This window comes from Lacerta agilis, chromosome 1 (genome assembly GCF_009819535.1).
Source record: "Lacerta agilis isolate rLacAgi1 chromosome 1, rLacAgi1.pri, whole genome shotgun sequence".
In the NCBI taxonomy this organism is placed as follows: Eukaryota; Metazoa; Chordata; class Lepidosauria; order Squamata; family Lacertidae; genus Lacerta; species Lacerta agilis.
Genome location: NC_046312.1, coordinates 30,287,464 through 30,310,215, shown reverse-complemented (window position 1 = coordinate 30,310,215; position 22,752 = coordinate 30,287,464). Strand labels below are relative to the sequence as shown.

Below are 22,752 nucleotides of genomic sequence, written 5' to 3'. Positions count from 1 at the left end.
ACTGTATAGTCACCCAGAAAGTACAGTAATAAGAATAAATAGATAACATGTAAAGCCAAAGGCATGGTAAGTGTTCACAGTCTATTTAATAGTGGGACATGAATATAAGTACTACACAGTTGTTGTTTTAGAACACATTCAATTTTGATATAAGCATTTGCTACGGGAGGGATTTGGGCTTTCCATATTCTACACTTTTAAAGATTTATTCTGCCAGTTTAAGCAAACAATATCAAATTATGATAGCTGGTCTGGTCTTCTACTTAGCTTGGTTTCCTAAAAAAAATTGTTCATAAAGCATTAGCCAAATAAATGTCTGACTTACTTCAGAACTCAAGGCTTTCTGGATTTAAACAGTGGAAACAAGCAAGATAGTTTTCAACGAAAAGTGTGATTTGTTCAGTGCTAAAACTACCATGCTGATATAATAAAATATTTTTCCATGATCAATTTTAATGCTTTATTCATTGATTAAAAGAATATACATTTAACATAAACCATACAACATCAGTCATCAAGTCAAACACTCAGCTGGTTTCCTTACAATTTCTGTCAGGAGTTACTTTAGTCTGATCACATTTATAAGATAAAATCTCACCACATCTGGCATTCACACACACTGTGCCAGTGGATTCACTCTACTGATGTACATATAAAATCCGCATGGTATGTGCTCACTGGAGACAAAACAGCGCACACCTGTCAAAAGGTCATTTTAATATAAGATGGTAAAACCATTTGTAAAACACATATAAACTTTTCCATAAATAGAATCATATCTGGACATCTGTTGCATAAATTGTGTTTTCCAAAGCTTACAATATGGCAGCCAGGTCTCAGCACTGCTGGGCACCCACGTTGGCCACTTAACTTTATTATTGCAGACTGTCCTTTAACATTAAATGCACAACATTCGTACCACTTAAAACTTGGGTCAGGTGGAAGTCTCACAGAGACCACGTCTGTACCGCGGTTGCCCTGAAACAGTTTAAATCGGCTTTTAAAGCCTCTCAGATATAACAAGATTTTAAAACATACTTCATGGAATGTTCTTCATGCATCATAGCAGCTCATACCTGTGATAGAACAAGGTTTGTATTATCAGTTTTCCTTTCTTTCCTTTACATTCACTATTCACAGTGAAACAGGTGCATGTTTAAGAGTTCTGAGGTTGCTGACTGAGCCACAGCACAGCTGTGTACCACAGGTCGAAATTCGACCTTATATATTACAATCTAGCAGTATCTGGCTGGCCAAAAATTGACCTGCCCCTGCCAGCATGTGGGCACTTCTTCGTTTTAAATCTATTCTTTGGCAGCTGACACAGGCGCTGACAGAGAAAATCCAGTGACTTAGTTGCTAGGGATTTCACGACTAATGTTTGTTTGCAAGCAAAGTAGACTTAAATTTATATCTTTAAATCATTATGGTTTTACCCCATCGGAGTGTAGAGACTTGACGTTTCTCTTTAAATCTGGGCCCAAAGCTAACTTGTACAGAGAAGCTGACAGACCACAAGAAAAAGAAGCTACAATTAATTTACAATGAAACTACGATTGATAGCTTTCAGAGTCAGGTAAGCATCTGAAGAAGCTATACTGTGCAAGAGACGACGGTTTCATATTTAAGGAGGAGATTGCAGAGTGGCAATATTTCATGCTCCAGATATTGTACATGAAATCAAAGCAAAGGTTTACAGTAAATGGTATTGGATAGTCCTGATTTTTCTCTCTTAAAAAAAAAGCTTTAAGTAGCATGCTACTAGTTTACATGACAATGACTGCATTCAAAACCACTGGGCTATGGATAGTAAAAAGATTTTTGGCTCCTGAGCACAAAAACTCCGACAATAGTAAAATCAGTGAAGTTGCAGAGTTACTCAGTACAAAAAAGAAAGTTAGCCGGCAACCTCAGACAACCTTCAGCCACATCTGAGTTTTGCTTTTTTTTTTTGTAGACAAGTCCATTAACCGTGAAAGCCCTAAACGTTGCCACTTTCAGCTTCTAAACCAATACCCGACTACGTTCTTTGATCAAGAAGTAGAATATACATATATAATTCTATATAGCTAATACTGATTAAACACAGCACAAGAGGGGTTAATTCACACTACTGAAAAACATAATAGGACCCTACTTGCATATGTAACCACAGGAACTGTAAATAAAGAGAACTAAATGCCTTCACTGAAGCTTTGCATTTCTCTGTAAAAATGACGAGTTGGCTCAGTAAAGACACTGAGTAATTCTATGTCCATGACTGCGTGCCAAGGTCGGCCCAATCCAAGGGATACCTGCTCAATGAGATTGTGCACCGGATCCACATCTTGATCGGCCAGTTCACCTTGGTCAAAATCAATGCTTTCTTCTGTGACTTCAAGCACTTTCAAATCAGAGCCACGAAGACGAGCAATGGCAATCAGGTTGTGAGCCCAAACAGTATAACCTGAAACACAAAAAAGAAATTACTACTTTTTAGGACTTTGTCTTTCTTCCCTCTCCATCCCCATCCTACCCCAAAGGTAATTTAATATTTTACAGCCTCACAGCTAATGTCTCCCTATTTAGCAATTTTCCTAATGAGGTTCTTTTCAAGAAATCACCCCAGTAATTGATCAGTTTACTTACTCGGTAAATTAAAAAAGTGAATATTGCTGCTGCTTCTTTTTTATTTAATTTTTGCAGAGCTGCCTGTTTTTCCTTCCCCAATAATTCCGGGCAGATGAGTAAGGAAATGTCTCATGGTATTTCTTAGTAGTTTTGCAGCACGATATGTATGTAGCATAAAGGCTTGTGTTAAAGGAGCCAATAATTGTTAAAGTATGTTGGGTGTAATACAACTTTGACGGGGAAGCCAGTAATGCATGACTAAAGTAAGGACAATCCAACAGTGCAGGAACTTATTTTCCTACCAATTAAGGGTTGTTGGGTTGTTGTTTTTTGGCAACTGTGAGTCTTGTGTTCTGAAGGTAGTAATAGTTTCCCACCATATAATCATGTTGATATGCACAGCGTATCCTAGCCTGAAGCCAGAGCACAATTTATTCCCTGCCCCAACACCCAACACTTTGGGAATTCTCCCAAAACCTGGAGAAAAATACTTGAGTGGAAAATCTCAAGGGCATACCCATACCCATATGAATGTGTAGGTTTCTAAACTAGCAGTGTTTTGCCCCTATGTAATTGCCTACCATGCACTGCCAGAAGAGAGAGCCTTGTGCACCTCCAGGCCAATAAAACCAATGGGTCTTCGGTTCGGTTGTCGCTGAGATCTGGGAAGCCAGACATATCTATCACATCATTCATTAGGATGAAATGAGTGAGGAACTTATCATACTGCCTAGATATGAGATCAACAACAGCTCCTGAAACGCAAGTGATGTAGCTGTCGAAGTGAATCCTCTCCAGTGGGATACTGGGTTTAAGAATCCTTAGCATGTCATCGCTCTTGATATCAAAAGCCATTATATAGACCCGAAGATTAGTGCTGTTGCGTGTCAGTGCCTTCCAATCTTCGTCTTCTGGCATATTTTCCAGGGACTTGTGCATTACGGAAATATTGTGGACCAGAAGAGACAGTCGATGCAAAGGCACATGGTTACTATCAGCCAGGACTCTTGCCATTTCTGCTGTAAAATCACAGAAATCCAAGGCGAGTGAGCGAAGACTGACAAAACGCTCCAATTCAACCGCAGTGATAAGAGTGGTATTACCAGGGATGTGGTTGTCCAGTAAACTCAGGTGTTCCATAGTGTTGGCAATAGGATTTGAGAGAGATGACAATGATGTGGGTGTTACGATTTGTAGCATAAACCCACATGACAGCCATTTCAGTTGCCTGCTGTTACCCAATATTTCTTCAAACAGTTGCTGTATTCTGCAAGAAGAAACAGAAGCAACCGTCTTAATCTTTTATAGTTTAATTTTTTAATTCTGAGCCAAGTTCAATAGACAAGGAAGCAACAAAACTATACACCTTTAATGCAAACTGTGTTGCATTAGAAACACACTGGCTGTAGCAGGGGTGGGTGGGGTGGTAGTGAAGGAGAGAAAGAACACACCATTTAAAAATAAGTCTAAAGTTCCAGCAGCAGAATTGCACTTGCTTTTTAAAGTTCTGTTGTCTTTTCGTTTTAAACAAATATAAAAGAAAATTCATTTTGCCCTTTTGGAACTGTGCATGCTAACTTGTTTTGATTCTCTTCCCCACATTTTGTAACTAGCATACTAGCGTGGTGGGTTCAATAGTTTTGTATCTACTCACTGTATCAGCACTTTGTGTATCTCATTCAAATGATACTCCAAAGGGAAAATCAGGACTGATTAATACTGTATATGCTTGTACATCATTCAGCTTGACACCTGATTTGAAGCTAAATGGCGGAAGTGATATTTGATTATATGAAAGCTCTATCCGTGATGCTTGTTTCACGATAACCATTTCTCACATGTGAGTCATGACTTGGTACCACATTCAGAGTGATGGACATCTGTATGTAACCTATTTATACTGGCTGATGAAAATAATGGGGGGGGGGGTAGGAAGTAACTTGTATCTTACGCTTATTTTACTTATGCAATTGCACTCTAACTGGAGAGTGGAGGAAACCCATTCTCCATTTATTTATTTCCCCCCACCCACCTGTGCAAAGCTGTGATTGCTGGTTTTGGAACAGCAGCTCTGGCAGTGTACCAGAGCCCTGCCACTGCCTTCCCCAGCTGGGTAGACAGCCTTCCATCTTGCCGGGTGTGTGTGTGTGTTCTGAAGGGTTCCTGGCTTTATGCAGTTTTGCATAAATGTGTGGACCCCTCACGTAAGAGGTGAGTTAACTGTACCAGAAACCTTTCTTCTAATTAGCAACTCTGATAATGATGAGCATTCTAATCCCACCCTTCCACCAGGGAGCTGAGGACAGTGTACATAGTCCCCACACATCACATATTTTGCTCCTGAAGTTAATTGTGAGAATAGTCAGGTTAATTGTGTCTGAAGCAGTATGCAAGTTGCTCAGCTTTTTTGCAGAATGCACCTGCTTTTTGCAATGTGGCGTGGATAGCATTTAAGTTTATATTGAGAATTGCTGGATGAAGATACTACTATAGCAGTCCCTGGCACCCTTTCCTGCTCTGCTTAAAATGATTTATCCTAGAATGTGAATTTTGTAGGAGAAAATCTCCCAACTATTGCAAATGGCTTGTTTTTAGAGTAATCGTGACTGAGAAAAGATGTCCAATTTGCAAAGGAAATTGCAACAACAAAGAATGATAGACACTGTGAATCCATGAGCCATTATTTTCAGTACTAAATCATCAGAGAAGACAATGGATTATAAACTCGAAGGATTATATTCTAAGACAGCACATTTACAACACACACATCCTATTTCTTTAAACTGCAATACTGTAACAAGATATTTTGGACAACTTACTGCTTAATCTTTTTTCCATCTGGATCCACTTTGCTGAGGTGCGTATTTGATATACTCCCATGTTGTTGCAGAATGCTTATATCACCAAAGAGACTTAATTTCTGGAGATTCCTATTTGGAAGGGGAAAGTGTCAAGTCAGAGGCTTTGCATTAGAGGAGCATTTGAAAATAGCTCAAGCTTTTGTGTTATATGAGCCGCAATCCACACGGTAACACTATAGCCTTCCAGCACATGAAATCTAGAAACTAGTTGCCCCTTCTAACCAAGGTACATTTGAATGACCAAGCTAAATAGCTTTCCAATACATTTAAATTTGTTCAAAACTAGAAAAGAACCCAACATAATTCAGTCACAATATAGTGAATCTTTTTTCTGAATCACAGTGTACTAGAACTAATCCTCATGAATATAGACGGTGGTAAGGAAATGATTATATGATTGGTATTAATACAAGTGGACATAACATTGTAGAGGGGCTTGCAAAATATATACCAGAATGAAATCTCCTGAGACTGTATAGAACCTATGATGTAATGAGCTTCCTTTGCATGAACCTGCTTATTTTCTTGGCTTTTTTCCACCTAAGAATAAAATGTTTGAATACAAAGGATGGAATGGAATGGAAAGGCCATCTAACCAGATTTCCTTCTAGCCCGCCTTCACAGACTGCATCACTCTCCAGGTTTTCTGGTTATGTTTTTAGCAGAGTTGTGACATTTTTGGTAAATTCTATATTGCATGGCTCAGGCATAAACACAATGCCCTGCCTAATATTTACTTAGAAGCTCTTGAATTGGATTCTCCCAGGTACAGATTAGATAATTTGCCAGATCTTCACAGAGGGCAAAGTAAAAGGCAGAAAACAGCAGCCATTCCCTAGATTATTTTAAGTGAAGCTTACTAATAACAGCTGTTTCCAAGGCCATCATACTTAAAGGTACATATACAACTTATTTGGAGACAAGTTTATAGTTCAATACATACAGTACAACCTTTAATTTATTACCTATACTAAAGCTTCACTGAAAATCATGTTTAAATATTTCAGCATGTACACTTTTGCCTCCCATATCATTTTAAATTCTCAATTCTGCTCCAGCCTCCTTTACTTTGGTGTTCTGTAGGCAGCCAAGTAAAACAATTTGCTCACTTTCGCTCCCATAGATGCACAGTATTAAAAAGAAAACTGTTGTATAAACAAGTCTGAAGAAGCATTCACCAACCTGGCACCCTCCAGATGTTTTGCACTACGACGTTTGGAGGACATCAGGTTGAAGGCTGGTCTATTAAAAACCATCTAAGTAGTCCCTGCTCCCACTCAACAGTGGTCTAAAAAGCAGTAAAGGAGAGCCAGGTTTCGTCCAATTAACAAAAGCTTGCTTGTCTGGTTGCAGCAACTCATATTCCCATTAAGTGACTACTAGATGAGTGGTTAGCTACAACCCTGGATTTAAATATTGACTTTTGATCATAAATTCAACCTGAAGCATAAGCACTCTGTAGAATATTAACTATGTTTATGTCAGTACAAACCTGAGTTTGGCAGGGTGCCACTCAATTGGTAGCTACTCAAGAGTTATCATAATGTATTGCACAGAGATCCGAAGACTAGTCACATAACAGCGAAGTTCATGCTCAAATAAGTCAATATTTTGAGCGCATCATTTATTGCCAATATGCAAAACACAGAGATTGCTTGCCAAATGATTTTCTAAAGGGTCAGCTTTCATACCAGATCTATACGCTCCGCTTACAGAATCAGGCCACAATAATGTGAACATTTTAATTAGAAGCAGCAGTGAGCACCCAAGAACATCAAGCAGTATTGCTATTTTTAGCTCTGCAGCCAAAGACTTTTTGCCTCAGGTACCGTAAATTCTAAAAGAACAGCATTGTCATTTGAAAGTTGTGTGTAGTTGCATAAGCTGTACATGCTGCACAGCTGAAAGCCAGGCTAGACCTTATAAGAGGCCTACAGCTGCCACTGCTATCACTCTCTCTTGTAGCATCGTCCAACACATAAAACGCATCACACAAAAAAACATTATGCTAACCCATCTGCCAATGCTGTGAGGCAAAGACAGGGAGATGAGCAACACAATAGGATGCCATGTGTTGTGTTGGATGCTATAAGGAGGAGTGGTGGTTGCTGCAGGGACGAAGATAGTAAGCCCTCACATACTGATTCACATGAATAACTCAGGCTCCTAATCAAAATAGTTGCTCAAACTATCCAGTGACCCTGAAGACCTTCTCTTTTGACTTCAAACATTCACTTACTTTAACAATCTGGCACTATCTATTCTACACCCACCTTTAGCACAGTGGGCACTGCTTGTACATCATGACTTGAAGTGTGTGTGAATGCATCTGCCCGGGTATGTAAGAGGGAGACAGAGAGATTAGGTATCACAGCACGCACTTCAATCCTATATACTTGGAAGCAAGTCCCACTTTTAGGGGGGCTTACTCCCAGGAAGGGACATGGGTGGCACTGTGGGTTAAACCACAGAGCCTAGGGCTTGGTGATCAGAAGGTCAGCGGTTCGAATCCCCGCGACCGGGTGAGCTCCCGTTGCTCGGTCCCAGCTCCTGCCCACCTAGCAGTTTTGAAAGCACGTCAAAGTGCAAGTAGATAAATAGGTACTGCTCCAGCGGGAAGGTAAACGGCGTTTCCATGCGCTGCTCTGGTTCACCAGAAGCGGCTTAGTCATGCTGGCCACATGAACTGGAAGCTGTACGCCGGTTCCCTCGGCCAGTAACGCGAGATGAGTGCCGCAACCCCAGAGTCATCCACGACTGGACCTAATGGTCAGGGGTCCCTTTACCTTTACCTTTACTCCCAGGAAACTATGCACAGAAGGATCCAAGCCATACTCTGCAGACATGCTATTCCCCCAGCCCATCAGCAACCAGAGCCCAGTTGATCCCACAGCAGCAGCAACAGCAGCAGTGAGAGCTCCTGGCACCAGGCTAACTTGATGAACTCTGGATCTCCTTCAGTCATGTGTTATCATGAACCGTAATGTCCTAAAAATACATGAGCAATTTAGTAATACCCATTAAACCACTGCGTAAAACACAGCATTTTTCTAATGTATGACATTAGCTTTAGGGTTTATGCACAATTGTTTCCAACCTGCATTAAGACTGCATTTGAGCTTTAGAGAAATTTATGGAATTGCTTGGAGAACCTTGTGTTCCATATTATGTCCTAGATCCTTCAGAAACTATTAATTCTTCCCAGCCTTATTTTATGTGCTGTACTCAAGCTAATTCATTAATTCTCTGTACAGCAACTAATTTTCAGAAGCCATATTTTCAGTTGAGCAATGGCCGGAAGGCCTGCAGTGTGGGCTCTGCTTAGACCTACATGAGCAAAAATAAAGTGAATGCGCTCTTCCGCATCCTCTTCTCCAGCACAATTTGCATCAGAAACTTTGGCACTCTATGCACCTTCTATGCACCTTCACTGCTCACTGCTATTTCTTTGTGCTTTGGCTTGTACACAGGAGTAAACAGTTTAGGTGCACAATGAGGTAAAGAGGTCTGCCCAAGTTAATTCTGTCTGTAGTGTAAAAGACATGTTTAAAGATTGCTTTGCCTGTGCCTCACCCAGGAAGAAAATGGATGACTACACCATAAGAGCACATGGTCCTGTCTTGAGACACCCTGGTGATCAGGGGCTGTGCAAGGAGCCAGGCAGAAAACCTTTAGAAACTAGATTTATTCACTAGGCCACCATTTGTCTATCCACACAAAGTATAGCCCATGCTATACTTCTTAGTCAAACAGAATATAATTTGCTAGATTTATCTCATTGCCACTTAGTCCACAACAGAAACACATCTAATATTATAGAGTGATCTAGTATGTTCAAACTCTAACATTCTGCATTGTGATTTATTTTACTTTTGTGGTTGGAAGGAAGAGCCAGATGCAACAATGACAGAAACCCAGGCAACAACTTGCCTATGTAGTGTTAGTGCATTGGCAGAGACTAAAAGTAGTCAGTGTAACCATTTCAGCTACACATTCATGTGCACTGTGGTTTCTGTGAAATACAGTTTCGGAATACAATACCAAGCTATGCACCAGAGAGAAAACTAACACCTACTAGTTATCAGAGAGCAAGTACATAGTAGAATATAAAAAAAGTAAACAAGTCTTGCCATAACAGATACTGCTGTGGCAAGACTTTCCACAAAGGCAGGATTGGAAAGATGCCCAAAACCTTTACATTAGCGAAACTAACATTTTACTGACATCCCAAATATCTACCAATTAGAGGAATACGTACATGTGTAATATGTTGCCTAAAAATATTAGCAACCACATCGCAGTTCCCTCATGTTTGTAGGTGGAAATCTGTCAAATTTCACTAGTATTATATCAGACAGTGAAGAGGTTTCTCAAGAATTTCCCACATACTTAAAAAATTATAACAGTAGAATGATTACTCTTTTTTAACCAATGTTTTCTTGGGAAGAAAGTTTTTAAAAAGTTTAGGGATCTACTACAAAATATTTAATGGCTTAGGTAATGCCTTAGATATTAACTTTGGGGCATATTGTTCAACACTCTATCAGCCATAATTGCTGCATTTTCCACCTCCTCAATTATGAACCGTATTCCACTGAACACCTAGAACAGTGTTTTTCAACCACTGTTCCGCGGCACACTAGTGTGCCGCAAGATGTTGCCTGGTGTGCCGTGGGAAAAATTGAAAAATTCAAGATAATTACTTTATATATAGTCAATATAGGCACAGAGTTAAATTTTTTAACATTTTCTAATGGTGGTGTGCCTCGTGATTTTTTTCATGAAACAAGTGTGCCTTTGCCCAAAAAAGGTTGAAAAACACTGACCTAGAAGATAAGGAGGGAACTAAGACAGGCTGCTTCCTCTGGCTGGGTGCTGCATTTTCACATCACAGTCCTGACACAGTGGCCGCTCAGAGAGGGTGATGCCCAAGCTCCTAAGTATTGACCAGTTTCAATATAGGCCTGTACTCTGGAGGCTGTACACTCAAGTCAAAAGCATATTTTATAACTGCAATTTCTGAGAATCTCTGGGGATCTTGTTGTAGTTTAATAAAGGGGAAATTAAAAGATAAGCCTATTTTGCTCTATCGTTAGTCAAGCTGCCAAGCAAACATCAATGACAGGGTGCATTTTGCTCTTTTTTCTGAATTTAAGTTTTCATTTAAAAAAAACAAAGCACCTACCTCTCAAATGCATTAAGTTATTTATGGTAGGGGGAACAGAGTTACTCAGATGTAGCAAACAGGACAGCTCTACTTATCTGCCCACACTATGCCATAGAGAATTGCACTGCATCATATGAATTTCCAGCTAAGTATATACTGTGCTTTTTGATGTAGCTCTGTCCATTTTTAGCAGTGAGCCTTGCTCATACTGTATGTCATGACACCACTGCATTATGTGGGTGGCATTGTAGCCAAGAAGGTTATCATGGTGCGAACTGCAAACAGGGATGTTCTCTGAAGGGCTTTAAACAAGATAATTATAAAAACATTATCAGGAGTCAGAACCATTAGTAAATGTAAATCATGAGTTTGTATTCCCAAACCTGAGAACCACTACATTGTTCTCTCCTACAAAGAATATAGGTTCTTTCAGAACAGAACAGAACAGTTTAGCTTCCTCACCATGCCACTCCAAAATTCTAATCAGAACTCAAATGTTTCAAAGCATGGAAATATATTTCCTTAGCTTCCAGGCCGTTATGTTCTTGATTAGTTACAATAGTCACTTAAAGTTGACTTTGTGGCTCTGCACTTCAGGCCATTTGTGTTTGACAAAGACATACTGTAGGTTTTGAAGAGATTGTAAATTTTATCACTGCCTGTTATGTAACTGAAGGATAAATAAGACAGAAGCAACATCAGTCTTGGCCATTCGATCATCAACCTGAGCATATCTCCTTGATTTCTATTTTTTCTCTCTCCAACTGATTGATGAAAAATGTTTTGCTTGCAAACCATTTTGAATAACTAGCTGGTGCAATAAAATATGCCATTTTAAATCATGCTGTGTGAAAAACAAAGGCACCAACTCTCTGATCTCATACAGCGATGACATGGAAATTTCCCACTATTCTGTAAAATACTGAAAATCTCTCCAGAACAAGCAATCTTGCTATGCTGATCAGTAAATGTGCTTCCAGTGTGCCCTTTTTCTTTCAAGAGTTCAACGACAGAAATAAACGCCTTATCTTTCAAAAGCCTATTTGCAGCATAATGCTGAACATGCTAATATGCCTCTTTCTTTCCTAGCTTATTCACCTCCTTTCCAAGCCTATTCATTTTTATTACGCAGGTGCTCTAACAAGTTAACATTACTACATAATTTATCTTGTACAGGTCAAGAGCAGGCGTATTTCCCCAGAAACCAAATGTGACAAAAGCAGATAACCAACCAGCAGGCATTGCAGATGGAGGAAGAGAAAGTAAAGCAACAGGAAGAACTACCGGTAGTTTCGTATCTATTTCAGACCTTGAAAATATTTGAAACAATTCAAGGTGCTATGGAGAAACTAATTATGGAGAACAAAAAAAAATAAAAATTGGTTTACTACCACTGCACCTGCAACCAAGGAGAAGGAAGAGAAGGCCTCAAAGGATATTATTATTTCAGGGCCTCAAAAGATAAGGCTATTTCATCCTTTGATTTCCTACCCCCCCCCCCCCAGTCTTAAGCATGTTTACATGGAAGAAGTTAAGGCATACAGGAACAAGGTCTGATTGCCCACTCTCCAAATCACACACACAATCACTTAGTTATTTCATAGTTTGTGGCAAAGGTTTCACAGGAAATAGGGGTGTGCATTAGTTTCAGAAAAATGGTGAAGCCAAGTGGGATGTGGGAGGAGGTGTCCAGTACAAAAGCCCCTGGATGTGCTAATCTATTCTGCAGGAGTTGCTATGCCTGCAAATTTTACCTGCTTCTATCAAAAGGGGGACAAATTATAGCCATTTGAATTCCCAATACTGGAAGGGTGGGGGGCAAATGGAACTGATTCACTCTCCTGTGCCAAACAGAGCTGTTTTAAAAAGTGCCAAGATTTGGGATTCAAACCAAATATTATGGTTGGTGTACACTCCTAACAAGAAGTAACTAAAAAAGAAGATTCCATGGGGTCTCTAATTATCTGTGGCCTTTTAGAAGTGGGTGGAATATTTAAAATTTTAATCCTCCGCTTGCTTTTAAAGTATCTATTGGGAGAGTTGGGCTATTAATCGGTTTGAGTTGCCCTGTGCAAGATAAAGTGACTAACAAATTCAATAAATAATAACAACGTATGAGCTTGAGGCTCCATCTCCAACACCAAACAATGGTTTGTTTGTTATATGTGAACTGACCCCACTGTTATAACAGAATTTACTTCAGTAAGACTATTTAAAATTGCAATCTTCTAAGGAGATCCACACATAGAAGCAGGCTTTCCAGAGCAGATTTCTTTGCTGGATGAGGATTGTGCTTGCAACAAGGAACTGGATGTTCAGATATTCTTGCTGAATGCCCACATCCATTAATGAAGGCTATGCATGATGGAATGTGAATTGTGTACACAGTGCCCAACTCATATGCAGCACAGATGGAATGTGGATAGGCACCAAACACATGCAAGCTCTATCAGCACTGTAGAGTGGGGAAGATGCTGAGACTTTCCATTCATCCAGGGATGCAATCAAGGCAGCATATCCCCATCCATTACCTGAGACAACAGTACATGATCATTACTCAACATGATCATTACTCAACACTAAACAGAGAATAGTTTTAAAAATCATGATGCAGATGAAACTAAGCAAGCCTGGTCCTGTAAACTGGGAGGCTGCCCAGGAAAAACATGCAATTTGCTCTTTGGAGGAGTAGAGCGTTAGCGAAATAAAGACAACTTCTTGGGTGCAACACCTTTCTTACAGCACAATCCTCTGTATTAATTCCGAAGTGAATTCTACGGTTTTTCCACAGGGCTTATTCTAACATGTGGTTACAATTGCAGCTTTAAAGGTTTATTCAAAAGGTGTTGTTGCAGAACAAAGCTGCTGCAACAATTAAATATTTTCCTCAATAAATTCTAAAAGTTAACCGCAGGGGGAGGGAGAGTTCTGCTTCACTAGGAAAAGGAAAGAGTCAAACATATTTGCTGGATTTAGTTAATAAACTCTCAGAATGGTTCTGCCAAATGAAACACATTTCCTTCTACTTCTCAAAAAAGTGTGCATGTCAGCATTCTGGCAATATTTGAGTCGTGTGCGTTCAACAGCACATGACCAAAACATACATTCTATGATTCTATACAGTTCAGACACTAGTTTTTGCACACACCCTAGTCTAGCAATCCTTTCTAAAGGATCATGCTCTGGCTCATTACCTAGGAACTAAGTAATATGAAAATGTACATAATGAAACCCTGATGCTCTATTTTTGTAAGGAAAAGCAACTTCAGATGGAGAAAGTCTTGAGCAGAGATGCAACAGGGTGGGTTTACTCTTTCACTATCAACTATTTTTTTTCTTCTAACTCACCACTTGAGCTGCTTTCCCCCTCTGTGGGGTTCCAGGAATAAATTTGTGATGGTAAATATGCTTCTAGAGCATTTATATGCAACACATCGTCTACTCTTTAAGCTACCTGATCATTTACATACTAAGACAGCCTTGTAACTAAGTCCACAAAAGTTAATAGCCTGTAAAGTAAAACCACTGGCCTGCTAAAAAGCTAGTAGGCTGTGTTGTTATGCTGCTCAGAGGAATAAAAGCCTCTTCCTCAGTGGTGAGAACAGAAACGAAGTGGGTTGGTGGTGCCTGGTCAGAGCAATCCATCCCTCCTTAGCCAGACAACTAATTAGCCTCATGGAATTCCTTGTTGCCTATGGTCACAAGGCGAGTTGTTAAGATACAAGGCTGACATAGAAGCTTTGCATGTTTGCTGGTCCTTTCAATGGGGTTGTTCACATAAACACTTTAAGGAAACAGGATTGCCTCTGCAATCTCAACCAGCTGCAGTTAGAATTACTGGGGTTAACTTCTACAGAATTATTATTTTGCCTAGCTGGTAAAGAAATAAGGCTATATAAATAGAACTGGATAAATGTTTTATGCAAGCATGGCCTCAACTGGTAAGCAACAGGGATGTTCAAAGGAAAACCAGCAGACAGTATGCAGGATCAGCTGCAAGATACAAATAACCCTTGCAATGCCATCATCTTTACACTCTCCAGATTCCGCAGGACTGAAGAAGAAAGCCCATGAAGTCATCTGTGTACCATGATTAGCTAACAGAGTGAAATGGAGGGTAAGTCCTGTAAGAAACTGCTGAGGCCCAAATTCCCCGCAGCTTTAATAGGCTGCTAGCTTGAGAGGGGCTCATCTAGCCTACCACACCCTTGTTGCAGACCTAGCACTTCAGTCTAATGGTTTCCTAATAATTTGTCCAGGCCTGCTGATGGTGATGCTGGTTAGAGTTGGGCCTTAGTGTTGCTGTTTTTATAACAGGTGCATGGATTTATTTTGTTTTTTTTTAATATATAACCATATACCCTGTAGTGCATGCTGTATTGTAAGCCTCTCTTCTAGATGACGGACAGGGTATCAGCTCAAAGAAAGGACTTTGCTGCTCTCTCTTTCTGGTTCTTGGCTTGTTACTTTTCATGCAGATTGCCTCCTTCCCTTAAGCAAGCAGCTGCCTTTTCCACAGGTGAGTGTAAGAGTGCCAATCATTGGCTCCAAGTCTAACCTACATCACATGGGTGCTGTGAGGATAAAATAGGGAGAGGAAGAACCATGTGTGTTACACTGAGCTCCTTGGGAGCAAGGTGGGATTTAAATAAATGTAATAAATGCGCAAAAATAAAAAGTGACAGAAAGGCCCCACAGCAGGTCACCTGGTGAGTTCACAGATGAGGTGAAATATGAACTGCAATTTCCTGGCTGCCGTGAAAGTGAACTGCAATTTCCTGGCTCACAGCACACATACTTGAGTGTTTCAGTATCCACATGACAAAAGACGGTCACTGTAACACCCAACAGAGTGAGCCTGAGCTTCGAAATCTCTGAAAAAAAATGGCCACAAATCTGATCTTGGCTGCTTCAGATCTTATCACATCTTTTCATTGACATATGGTTGTTGCACCAGTTGCAGCAGTTAAATTTTCTGAGATGTATGATCTGAACAGGATTTTCTTACTGCAAATTACTTAAAATGTGCAAACTATAGTTTATTCTATTATGCAGAACTGGCTGTAGGAAAGAGTGATGAGCACAGCATGGACAACTGCACGATCTTTTCTGGAAAAGGACATGTCATTCTGTAGTGGAAACAAGAGTAACACAGGAGGAAACAAAAGGAAACAAACAGCTCTGGAACATTACTGATCAAGTTAGATTTCTTCATTATATGACCTTGACAGAATGGGAATTTTGGAAATCTTGAGGGAGAATGCAGTGCTAAAGGCTTACAAATGCAAAATATGTTTATGCTATTTTGTGATATACAAATGACATGAGAAAACTTGGTATACTTATTTGTAAAACATTCTTGTTTATAAAACCCAATTAAAAATGCAAAGTATGTGACTAATTGTGACACCTTTGTTGTATGACAACACACACTAGAGTCACTGGAAAGGAAAAGATATCACTTTGGATGAGCTGGTATCGCTCCCTTTAAAAAAGAAAAAAAATGTTCTTTAACTGGTTTCCCAATTATGTAACAGCCTTCAGCAGAGCAAATTATTAATGTGCCCTGCTGCTGGCTTCAGAATAGTACACTAACAGTAGGTGTTCTAGAACAGACACCACAAAGCCACTGTCTCCCATTTTTAAGGATTTAGGCACTAAAGAAGTGACATGTTAGCTGACGAATGGTTAGTGTTTCTGTCAGTCAAGAAACCAAAAGCAACTGTCAGGTTTTCCTAGCAGCTTATGACAAAAAGTATTATGAACCCATCAAAATAGGGGGCACCGGGCAAACAATAACAACTGTCTCAACAGCTCCCTGTTTTTGGTGACACCCCAGGGAAAGCACTTGACGTGTGGAAGGTAGTGAGGCTACCTATCCAGGAACACTCCTCTTCACAAGGATCCCCCCCCCCAACCGCAGCACTTTTGGGTGGCGACGTGCAGACGTGTGTTCCTTCGTGTGATGTTCCCTTAGAGTTGCTCCAGAATGGCTCCTTCCTCGCCGCTCACACATCCCTCCCACCCCACCCCCCCGCGCGCACAGCAGGAGTAAGGCGTCTTTAAGTGATGCGTGACAATCGGGAATTCAACAGGTGCAGCTTCCCCCCACCCAGTAATAACTCAATCGGCTGAACTTCAGGCAGATGTTAGAAAGCACATGAACCTTTGAAAGAGGGAGAAAGCTTCTGCTTCCCAGCTAGGTAGCGGGGAAGCAGGAGGCTTTGCAACTCTCCCTCTCGCTCGGTGCGTGTTTCCATTGGTGTTAGTACGCGTGTGTGTTTGTGGGTGTTAGTTAACGATGGCTGGCCTCCCACCACGCCGTCCTACCTGTTGTTGCGGACGCTGCTAAGCACGCAGAGTACGAGCTCCAGGTAGGTCCTCAGCAGCTCCAGCCAGCGAGGGCAGAGCTGCGCTTCTCCCTCCGCCGCGGCTGCCGCGGCCGCCGCTTCCTCGCACACCCCGCTGGCGCCTCCTCCTCCGGCTGCTGCTCCGCCGCCTCCGGCTCCTCCGCTGGGGTAGTTGTCGGCGGCGAACTGGACGCGGAGCTCGCGCACGAACCAGCCGCACTTGCGCATGAGGAAGTCGAGGCGCGGGCGCTCGGCCGGGCAAACGCGCAGGCTGAGGCGCAGCCGGGGCCACAGGGCCGGGTAGAAGAGGCACTCTCGCCAGTGCGAGCAGGCGGCCGAGGCCCGGAGCCGGTCCGGGGCGGCCAGGAACGAGAAGATGTGGACCACCAGCTCGCTTGGCAGGGAGCCGGCGCCCACCGGCCCCCCACACACCGACGACATGGCCGGCCCAGCCGCCGGCGGCCGCAGCCCCGAGCCCGGCCTCGGCCTCCCCTCCGGCTCCTGCGACAGAAACAACAACATCAATGACAAGGCGGAGGGAGGCGGGGCGGGACCGGACGGGACTCTGCTGCTGCTTCTGCTGCCGCCGCCGCCGCTGCCGGAGCCAACCACTGCTCCCAGCCGCAGGGGGAGGGCGAGATGTACCATTGGGCTCCGGGGTTGGGTTGTCGGGGCGGGATGGAACGCACCAACGCGCCGAGAGGGAGGGGGAGAAGGAGCGTACCAAAGTGTCCTCAGCCGGCGGGGGTGGCGGGGTACTGTTGCTTTTATGACTCAGCGCGCGGAGAAGGGCTGGCTTGGCTGATGGATGCCACCTAACGAAAGTTTCGCAGAGGAGGAGGAGGAGGCGATAGCCGACCTGGATCTTTCCTTTGCAAGGCCGCGGAGACGCTTAGAAGAACAACGGGAGGCGCTTCCGCCAAAGAGCCCCTGCCTGCACAAAGTCCTCCGCGCGGCGAGGAAGGAAGACGCCCGGTGTTTCTGCATCTTTCCAAAATTCGAATGTCGCCGTACTGTTAAAATGAAGCAATTTATTCCAGGATAATTTTAAGGGCTGGAATAGCCAAACATCGGCGTCTGATAAACGAACCTGCGATTATTCCCACCTAAGTGGTGTTTATTTTCTTCATTTTTCCTTGGGAAGATAAGAGCAGGGACAAAATATTCTCCCTGCCCTCTTTCATTTGTATCAGAGCCATGAGCATGACTAGTTTGCAAAATAACAATTTTGTTCACTGTATTGTTGCTGACCTTAAAGCCCTAAATGGCCTCATCTTGTATAAGCAAAGGAGTGTCTCCATCTCTGGACACTGAGGTCCAGCTCCGAGGGCCGCCTGATGGTTCCCTGACTGAGAAGTTATGGGGAATCGGGGGGGGGGGGGCTTTTTGGTAGTGGTGCCTTCCCATCAGATGTCAAGGAAATAACTATTTGACTTTTAGAAGACATCTGAAGGCAGCCCTGTATAGGGAAGTTTTTAATGTTGATGTCTTAATTGTGTTTTTGATATTTTGTTGGGAGCTGCCCACAGTGGCTGGGGCAACCCAGTCAAATGGACGGCATATAATTTTACCGCTTTGGGACCGGATTAGAAATGTGAACAGAATGCTCTTAGAGATTGTTTTAAGAATTTAACCAAAGGCCACTTTGGCAGCCCTTAGCTGAAGAGCAGGACCATTTACTGGCCATCTTCCCAAAGAATATAAATCACACGTCCTCTCACACAATCTGTGACTCTCCAATGTTATTGGACTTTCAGCTCCCATCATCTCCGCTCAGCATGACAAACGGTCAGGGACAATGAGAGTTGCAACCCAGGAACATCTCTCGGGTTCCTCCACTCCTACTCTTACATGACACCATAATCTTGGACAGAAAACCCTAGCACACCACTAGCAGTATCATTTGTCAGCTGCCAGTTCCCCAAATCCCATCACTTTTTTTTTTACCAAGAAATAAACCAGCCTGCCAACATGCAATTCAAAGGACGGCAATGCAGGGGGTTACCAGGAGCATAGAAGAGGGGAAGGGATTTCAGCTCAGTGGTATCCCCAAATGACTCCTTAACCTTCTCCCATATAAATGAATAGTTGCCATTCATTCCCCATGTAGAAAAAAGGAACTGTTAAATTTAGGAATACAGTACTACTGCACTGAGGGCAAAACCAGCCATCCACAAGTGGCTTTTAGTGACATTGGTTTTGCAGGAATTTATACATAGTATGTTTCTTGGATATGGAAGCCTACCCTTTGCAGCACATGCCAAAATGACAATTTTGTGATGGTAATAATGTTTACAGTATTGATGATGATGGTGCTTTTTTATTTCTTCCTGCAGTTATAGAGCAAAGGGGGAAGGTGAGAGCCAGTGTGGTGTGGTGGTTAAGAGTAGTGGACTTGTAATCTGGTGAACCGGGTTCGCTTCCCCGCTCCTACACATGCAGCTGCTGGGTGACCTTGGGCTAGCCACCCTTCTCTGAAGTCTCTCAGCCCCACTCACTTCACAGAGTGTTTGTTGTGGAGGAGGAAGGGAAAGGAGAATGTTAGCCGCTTTGAGACTCCTTAGGGTAGTGGTAAAGCGGGATATCAAATCCAAACTCCTCTTCTTATGAAGGCATACTACCTAAACACACTTTCATGAACAAGTGTTCACATAACATCCATATACCTTTAATGGCTGCAGTCCTAAACATACCTGCTTAAGAGTAAACCCCATTTCACTAATAAGGACCTACTTCTAAGCTAGCATGTACAGGATCAAGCTTATGCATGGCCACTTTAGATAAAACATTGTTTCCAAATATAGGGTGTTATTTGCTCAGTGCTGATGTCACTGCTCAGGCACAACTGAACTGTAAGTACATAATTCATGAGTTCACACAGTCACCTGAGTTGATGTCATGATGCATTGTCTCCACAATATGCAAGAGCACAGGCGCTTTTCTAAGGTCTCTGGCAACACAGCATATATATATTATGATTTAATACAGGCTTTTGTGCTGTTACAAAGTATGTGTCTGAAACCACACCTTTGCCCAGCACTCGTGTATTCATACACTACCAAGAGGTTTAGGATCTTTTGCTAGTTATGACATGTGTCCGTTAAGAATATGTGTTTACTCTTAACCTTATGCCCACAAGAAGTTCTTACACAAACAGAATAAAGGTTTGTTGTTGTTGTTGTTCAGTCGTGTCCAACTCTTCGTGACCCCATGGACCAGAGCACGCCAGGCACGCCTATCCTTCACTGCCTCTCGCAGTTTGGCCAAACTCATGCTAGTCGCTTCGAGAACACTGTCCAACCATCTCATCCTCTGTCGTCCCCTTCTCCTTGTGCCCTCCATCTTTCCCAACATCAGGGTCTTTTCTAGGGAGTCTTCTCTTCTCATGAGGTGGCCATGAGATTCACAAAATGTTTAGGGTTATGCGTACCCCTGTGTCCCCCCAGAAAAAAGCACCTTGATCTAAAGAGTGAAATAATCCCTTTCTATTTTCAAAATTCTACAGAAAGTGAGTGTGACAATTGTGCCACGGAGCCCACATTAACAGCAAGTCAAGAAAAGGATAGGCATACCTATCTCTAAGGTAGAGTATGCATTGGTTCGTTGAGAACATTGAGTTAGTTATTTGTTAGAGCTTGGAAAAAGCTAACTAACCATTTAAAATCTAGGGTTCTTGTACTAATTTTAGCCAGTGCATTGTATTGGAGAAGGGAGGGGGCTTCGTAATTCCAATATTGTGCTATTGACTTTATCCTAGCTTCCTGCCTATTTCCCACTTCGCCCATCTTGCTTAATTAACAGTTGAAAGAACATGATCCTAGTGAACTGATGACTGAACCAGCCATCCTTGTCTGCCTCCTGTCTCAAATTACAGGTAGGTAGCCATGTTGGTCTGCCATAGACAAAACAAAATAAAAAATAAAAAATTCCTTCCAGTAGCACCTTAGAGACCAACTAAGTTTGTTTTTGGTATGAGCTTTCGTGTGCATGCACACTTCTTGCAGATATGTACATGGTAGTGGTGACAAGGGTGGGTGAGGAATGTGAGGTCAGAAAGCCCATAAACAAACAGATGTGTGTGTTTCATTAGTAAGTGGAACACAAATGCAAACAAGCAAAGGGTAAAAGATCAGACTCCCAGCCGATAACAGATCTGCAAAGCAAGCTAAATACCACGCATAAGCACATAAGGAGGTGAAATTCTTTTCTATTTTAAATAAATTCCCAATTTGCATTTAGCTCATGTGTTAAGTGTGAAACTTGCATATGAATCCCAGTTTAACAACGTCCCTTTTTTGCTGAAGTATGGCAGGGTCTTAGATATATAATAAATGTTCATAAGTATACCAAGCAAAGACATGTATAGGCCACATATCTGAGGCAGCGCGGGAGGACAATCCTGAAACCATTTTGACTCCCAAGCTGACAAAGTGTTTCTCTGCAAGAAGGGAGGAGGTGAAAGAAACCTTCCCATTGTCTCAGGAATTAAGTGATTACCATCTCAAAGTAATGGCCAGACTACCAGGAAAGGCAATCAGATAAGGCATTATCAGATAACCTGGCAGATAGGAAAAACAACATTCAAATTTCTGTTGTAGACCGCCTTTTCTGTGATGTAGGTATGATGTGAAAGATAGGCGTGCTCTGGTCCATGGGGTTACGAAGAGTCGGACATGACTGAACAACAACAACAAGGTATGGTGTATCTGGGGGGTGGTCTTGGGCTACACCCCTTCTGTGATGTATATATGGTGTGTGGAGGGGTGGTCTTGAGCCAGGGCAGGGAATTTCAAAATGTCTAAGGGCAGGCACACCTTTGTTCTGGGTCTTCCACTCTCCTGTGTGTGAAGGGAGCACCCTGTTGCAACAGCGTTAATAAAGATCAGGCTTACTAGCTGCTTTGCTTCTCAATATTCTCTGGTTGCCTCTGTTATTTTCGCCTACTGATGGAGAATCTACAAAGGACACTATAAGGGCTCTTGTGTCCCCCATAAGGGAATAAGGGCAGATTTTGTTTACAACAGTCAGATGGTTAATATCCAGAGAGACCGAAACACACCCCGACTCAACCCACGGATTCTAAGCATTACCATTTTTTAATATTAGATTTGTGGCCATTAATTATCTGGATCAGTGACAGTCTGGTTTAGAGAGCAAGCATGTGGTTTCAGGCTAGGGACCCAAAAAATCCGTCAGATATACTGGGACGTGATCAAACCGCTGCATAGTAAATAGATTCCAGAGAACATCCGTAAGTACACGCAGGAAGCACCCCACGCTACTAGAACATGACGTCAGAAGAGGGGGTGGCGCTTGCTATGTTAGCCGGAAGCTACCCGTCATTCTGGCGTCCTGGCCGGCGTCGTGCAGCAGAGAGTCACAGGCTCAGTGAGATTTTTCACTTCCGGTTCTAAATCGAGCATTTGGGGGGGGGCAATGCAACGAAATAAAAGAGGGCACTGTACAACCCACTCTCCCATTTTGCACCATGAAATGGGGGCCGGGGAGCTGCGTTAGTCCGCTGCAACAAAAGCAACAACAAAAACCCACATATGACAAACACACACACACAAACAACGCCCTGCTTTTTAAGGTGCCACGGACGGACTCTAGTTCTCTATTCTGCACCAGCTCCGTATATGGCGGTATTCCAACGGAAACCGGAAGTGGGTAACGCATTCAGAGGCGAATTCTCTACCTCTACGCAGTTGTGGGGTTTTTTTTGTTTGTTAAGGGCCGGCCGAGCAGCAAAGGTGCGACGCGC

The 22,752-nt window shown here is 42.4% G+C and overlaps 1 protein-coding gene across 1 annotated transcript; it reads right to left on the bottom strand.

Moving 5' to 3' along the window:
• Positions 1–67: 67 nt before the first annotated feature.
• On the bottom strand, positions 68–17,651 carry FBXO33 (F-box protein 33). Its single transcript, XM_033142959.1, has 4 exons — positions 16,969–17,651; positions 5,430–5,540; positions 3,192–3,877; positions 68–2,446 (listed from the first exon to the last, which is right to left on the bottom strand). Exons 1-4 carry the CDS (start codon positions 17,634–17,636, stop codon positions 2,175–2,177), a joined length of 1,737 nt encoding a protein of 578 aa, XP_032998850.1. The 5' UTR covers positions 17,637–17,651; the 3' UTR covers positions 68–2,174.
• Positions 17,652–22,752: the final 5,101 nt, after the last annotated feature.